At 49.4% G+C, this 6,198-nt stretch overlaps 1 protein-coding gene across 1 annotated transcript; it reads left to right on the top strand.

Moving 5' to 3' along the window:
* The first annotated feature begins 740 nt into the window (after nt 1-740).
* On the top strand, nt 741-5,037 carry Inmt (indolethylamine N-methyltransferase). The gene is made up of 3 exons (NM_001109022.1): nt 741-952; nt 2,164-2,371; nt 4,396-5,037. The coding sequence occupies exons 1-3, from the start codon at nt 796-798 to the stop codon at nt 4,823-4,825; spliced, it is 795 nt and encodes a 264-aa protein (NP_001102492.1). The 5' UTR covers nt 741-795; the 3' UTR covers nt 4,826-5,037.
* Nucleotides 5,038-6,198: the final 1,161 nt, after the last annotated feature.

Below are 6,198 nucleotides of genomic sequence, written 5' to 3'. Positions count from 1 at the left end.
ATGTGCACACATGTGTCTGAGGAGGTGTGGCATTCTATGTAGTGCCAATACATGTTTTCAATTGTTTGTCCAAATGCAGGACTTGGCCAAGGCACAGGCCTAGTGACTTGGGGAGGTGCTGTCAAAGTTTACTCCTGAGTTCATAAAAGAAAACATTAAGCCAAACGAGAAAACAAGACTTAAACCACTGGAGAATCATTAACTCAGTTAAAGATGAGCTGTTTACAAGGGCAAGTTCACTGAGTGTAGAATAGCAAAGAGATTTTAAGAATCTCTGATCCTCCTACTTCCCCAGCCTGAGGAGCACTTCAGCACTGCTTCTTGTTTTGTTTGCTGTATCCAAGATGAAGCCCAGGGGCCCTGAATGTGTTGGCCAGGGGCCTGGCCCTGTGTCCCCACCCTCAACTCTCAACCCCAGGAGTGAAGCATCCCCGAGCAGATCCTCATCTCTTTGGTCTCTGCCTCTTTGTCTGTCTGTGCATCTCTATCCCTCTGTAATACTCTCCCTCTCCCGATTCCAGTCGTTGGCACACCGTGACCCTAGAGAACTAGAGATGAGAGCTTCAGGACCCAATGACCCAGGACAGGACTGGGGGCCCTCTAGCATCCTCTTGCTTCATCACAAAAATCAAATCTAGCCAGAAATCTGACACCAGCACTATGACACCATCTCCAGGGACCCTAGCTCCTCCCTGAGAAGGGAAGTTTACCACAGAGATTATAAAAGGTAAGGTGGGAAGGAGTGAGCATTCTGCAGGGACAAAGGAATACAGGCAGCTGTGGAGGCTGACTAGAATGGCAGGCAAGGTATACATGGGAGGTGAGGACTATGAAAAAGAGTTCACTCCCAAAGACTACCTGACCACCTTCTACAGCTTCGACTCTGGCACGGTGGCAGAACAGGAAATTGTAAAATTCAGCCTGCAGAACCTCTACCAGACCTTCTCTACAGGTGAGTGGCTGAGGTCCCCTAGGGAGGGGCTGGAGCTGTGCCAACAGAAAGAGCTCATCCTGTACATACAGACGCTACAGAAGTGACTAGCCTGGAAGCCCACAGGGCCCAGACGGCAGTGTGTGCTGGTCCAGAGGAGCCATGCCTCTGGAGCAAAGAAGTTGGCTTGCAGCCATGATCATCCTTAGCCGCTTCACTTGTAAACTTTGAGGGGTACACCCAGACTTGTGGGGCTACTAGGCCCGTGCTGAGAGAAGTGACATGAAACTGGGCACTAAGGCTGCTCCTCCTCCCTCCCTTTCTGCCAGAGGCCTTCCAGAAAGCTCTGTAGCCTTTCTGGGACCTTGAATCTCTCTGAAAAAAAATCTAATGAAAATTCTTCCCCACATACCTGTATACAAGTTTCCATAATTTGCCCCCCTCCCACGTCTAAGGGGAAACTAAGGCTGGGCATGGTGGGGAGGGAAAGAGGTGGCCAGTCAAAGTTGGGGAACTAATAGTTCCAAGAAGCAAGAAGAAAGCATAATACTTAGAGTGGCCCAGCACTAATGGGGAGTGTGTTCTGTGTGACCCTGGAGATTGCTCTCTGCAAAACCACCCGCCCCAGCCCGTGAAAGCCTTCTTAACCAGACATTCAGTGCCAAGGAACAGGTGAGCAACCTCAGAATGTAGAGGAAGGGAAGTCTGGTGCTCCTGGAGAAAGCTGGGACACAGTATAGGCATTGGTCCTTGGCAGGAGCATAGTAGGTATAAAAGGAGACTGAGAAGAGAGCAGGCTGAGAGGGCATACACTAGGGTGCCTCGCTTTCTTATGTGTGGCTGCCTTTCCTAGCAAACCAGAGGGCTTAAGAACTGGCTGGCATCCTTCTCAGCCTTTATCCCAGACCCTGCCACTCCATCAATTCCCCCAGTTTTCTAAATCCAATGTTCTTCCAGATAAACCCATGATTAGAGAGAGAGAAATCCTAAATTTAACAAGAAGGCCAGACATACCTCCCAGGCCTCCACTGGTATCCTGGGAGTAATGGGGAGGCAGTTAAGAAAATCAGCTCTACCCCACCCCGAGCATTGCTCCCCAGTCCTGTCAACACACAGCCCAGAGGCAAGCAGCTGCTGCCCTTCTGAGCAGGCGCATCCTAATGTGGTTTGGAGTCACTCTGCAGGATGTGAAGTCAGGGTGCCCAGACCTGCCATGCTGTCTATCTCCACAGGAGGTGTAGGGGGAGATGTCTTGATTGACATTGGCTCTGGCCCCACCATCTACCAGCTGCTTTCAGCATGCGAGGTCTTCCGGGAGATCATCGCCACTGACTACACCCCACAGAACCTGCAGGAGCTGCAGAAATGGCTGAAGAAGGAGCCAGGAGCCTATGACTGGTCCTCCATTGTACAACATGTGTGTGAGCTGGAGGGAGACAGGTATTTGCAAGTGGTCCCATGTTGTCCACCCATCTAGTCCTTCTCAGACAAGGCCCCTCTGGTACTCAGGACAGCACAGGAACCCACCACGCACCTCCCTTTCCTCCTGGCCCACCTTATCCTCGTGAACCTATAACATTCCCTCTGGGTTAGTCCTAACTCTAGCCCTAATGTCTCCCAAAACCATCTGGCCCTACTCTCCCTTTCTCTGCTCAACCCAGCTGTGACTCAAGCTTCTATGCCACCTCCTCCAGGAAGTCCTGCCGACTACCCAGCTCACACCACACCCACTTTACTCTGGAAACTGGTTCAGTGTCTCCTCTGACATTGGGGAACACACTTGTTATGAAAAGACAGACTATGGGGTGTACTTCACACTTGTCCCCTCAACGTGGTGACAAAGCACTGAGACTAATGGCAGTGACCTTCTGCAGGTCACTTTTGTTCACAGAGGATATATGCTCCAATTGCAGCTGCAAGGATCAGCGATTTTGACCTTATCCTACAGATGGGGAAACTGAGGCCCAGGCTTAGAGAGGGTCCTCTAGCCATCCTCAGAGCAGAGTAAAAACAGGTTAATATTTCTGTCCTGTAATATTGAAACAGAGTGCATAACTGTTACAGTCCAGAACAGTCTACAGTGGTCATAGTTAGAGGGACACAATTATAGGAGCCTTGGAGATAGTCCCATCTGGGTGTCATGAGTCAAGCGCACACACAGCCAGGAGGGAGCCCCATGGAGCTCCTGTTACACAGGAAGATAGCTACCACCATGGAAGATGGAGAGAGGTAATATGAGGCAGGAGGAGAGGCTAGAGGTGATCTCTCCTGGGAGATCAAGCTCCTGTAGTTGAAGTGAGGAAACAGGGATGTGTCTCAGGAAGGCCATGCAAGTGACATGAGCTACACAGCAAGGGCTGCAGATCCACATATGAAGAAGACATGGCCAGGCATCAGGAGGGCCACCAAGACCACACACAAGGCTGTGTGATAAGAGTGACATGTGTGCACGTGTGTGTGACATGTGTATTTGTGTTTGCATTATGTGTGGATGCAGCATAAATATGTGTATGTGAATGTGTGTATGTCTTTGTCTATGAGAGTATATATCTGTATGTTAAATGCATATGTATATATGTGTATATGTGTGTGCACGTATGTGTGTACAAGGCATACTTGTATGTCTGATGTACACATGTGAATGTGTGCATTCATGAGTGCAGTGTGTGTGTGTATGTGTGTGTGTGTGTGTGTGTGTGGTGGCACGCATTCCACAGTGGATGTGTGGAGGTCAGAGGTTAACCGTGGGAACTGGCTCTCTCTTTTCAACATGTGGGTCCTAGGGATTGAACTCAGTTATGAGGCTTGCTGGGCAGCAAGCTCCTTTATCCACTGAGTCACCTCACTAGTTCAGGACCTGCATCTTTAAAAGAACTATTCAGTACACCAAGCTGAGGAGAGTGTCAAACCCAGCTAGAGCAGCAGGTGGCAGGGCTACCCTAGCAGTAACAATAACTAGAGAAATCCCACGGAGGAGCTTGGGGGATGCTGGAGTCTGTAGCAACCCTGTGGGTCTGTCTCCTCAGCCACTGTGTCAATAAAGAAGAAAAAGAAGACAGCTCCAGAGGAATGACACCGGAGGTTGTACTCTGGCCTCCACACACATGTGCACACATTTACACACACACACATACACACACATACAAACACACACACATATACATACAGACAAAAATAATAATGAGATACACCAAAAAGATTAAATGGTTTTTAAGATGGCAGGAGAGGTGTAAAGGAGGAGGACACAATCAAATGCCCAATCCACCATCACTGGGGGCTGTGAGCAGCTCTGTGCCTCAGTTTCCAGCTGCATGGCAAGTTGCCAATTAGATTAGAGAGGAGAAAATCATAAGCACCACAAAAGCCGTTTTTCATAGTTACAAACTTTATCATTTATTATGTGTGCTTGTTACGGTCATGCTATCCGTTGTAGTCATCACAGCATCTCTCTGACCCTCTCACAGAAGCAGATGGCAGGAGAAGGAGGCCAAGCTCCGAAGGACAGTCACTCGTGTACTGAGGTGTGATGTGACCAAGACACCCCCACTGGGGTCAGCTCAAGTGCCTCTGGCCGACTGCGTGCTGACCTTTCTGGCCATGGAGTGTGCCTGTCCTGATGTAGATACCTACCGGGCAGCCTTGCGCAGACTGGCTGGCCTGCTGAAGCCAGGAGGGCATCTGGTTACCTTGGTTACTCTGCGCTTCCAGCACTATATGGTGGGCCCCAAGAAGTTCTCTGGGGTCTACCTGGAGAAGGAGACGGTAGAAAAGGCTATTCAAGATGCTGGTTTCCAGGTGCTAAGGTGCAACTGTGTCTCCCTCAGCTACTCAGAGGCCTACTGTGTCAACGATGGTTTATACTTCGTGGTTGCCCGAAAGGGTCCCAGTGCCTGAGGCCACCGGCAGAGAATTGCCTTCCCTGAGGAAGTTATAGCAATCATTTGTAAAGCCTTGCTCCATAGCCTCCTAACACTGACCATGTTGCTTCTCTCTATAACCTGGTCACCAGTTCACAAGGGAAAACTCAAGGTTCAGCACCAAAATCCATCCCCCTTACTCCTTTTGTACCCTGATCAAAGCTCATTAAAATAAAGTGGTTTCTCTGGATTCTGTCTTGGGATGTCTTCTCCCAACAACAGACAAGAGTTTGACTGCCAAATGTTTATCTAAAAGCAGATGCTGTGAACACATGCAGGCATAGGACAGAGAGCAGGAGAAAGGCAAATGGTGCTGTGTGTAGCACCAAGCCCTTTCCACTGAGGGAGCTGGAGCTGGGGTCAATGTGGGAGCCTGCAGGTTACCTACTAAGGGAGCTAGCTGTGACTACCAGCTTCCCGCACGGTGGCTAGAGGCAGCTCTGAAAGGTCTCTTGTCTCAGCAGCTTCAGTAGACTTGAAGCTGCCAACCACAGTTAGTCTGGTCACCATGCCCTGGTTCAGAAAAGAGATGGCAGTGTGTGCAGTGTGCTAGCTGGAGAGGACAGCGCCTGGGACCCAGAAATATTGTATTTTCTGGCTGTGAAAAAGTGTGTGCTTGTGTTTTCAATGGTTATTGAAAGCCAGCAATGCCCAGTTAGCAAGCTATGAGAATGTCACTTTCCTACCAGTACAAGCTGCCACCGGGGAGGTGACTTTCCTCAGCCTACCAGTTGAGTAAGAAATGTGGCTTTTTCCATAATAAAGAGTTGGAGCTGGGGCAGAGAGAAGGGGTGGGCAGAGACTTGGGAAAGGCAGAGGGAAGTAGAATGAAGATGGGCTGGAGCTGGAGGGAGGCAATAAGAACCATGTGGAAGGCTGGAGAGATGGTTCAGCGGTTTAGAGCACTGACTGCTCTTCCAGAGGTCCTGAGTTCAAATCCCAGTAACCACATAGTGTCCACAACCATCTGTAATGAGATCTGATGTCCTCTTCTGGTGTGTCTGAAGACAGCTACAGTGTACTCACATACATAAAATAAGTAAATCTGAAAAAGAACTACATGGAGAAAGAGAATGGCAGAGAATTCAGGTTAGGTTAGATGCCAAACACTAGCTAAGAGGCTGCCCCAGCAAAAAGCTAACAGCTTTAAATTATGTGATTACTTCCTGTCTTAGCTAAACCTCAAGCAAGATCCTTGAAAGCCCCACAGTAGAACAGTACCCCGCCATCCATGCATGTGCAGCAAGCTTGTCTCTTAAGCTGTAGCTGGCTCCAGTACACAGCTGCTGTTGGCCTTGGCGGTCATCCCGAAGTACTAGTGAGAAGGCTAGGCTGATTCCATGACAGGCT

This window comes from Rattus norvegicus, chromosome 4 (assembly GCF_036323735.1).
Source record: "Rattus norvegicus strain BN/NHsdMcwi chromosome 4, GRCr8, whole genome shotgun sequence".
In the NCBI taxonomy this organism is placed as follows: Eukaryota; Metazoa; Chordata; class Mammalia; order Rodentia; family Muridae; genus Rattus; species Rattus norvegicus.
Note: the sequence above shows the minus strand (reverse complement) of the source record. Positions and strands in the feature narration are given on the sequence as shown.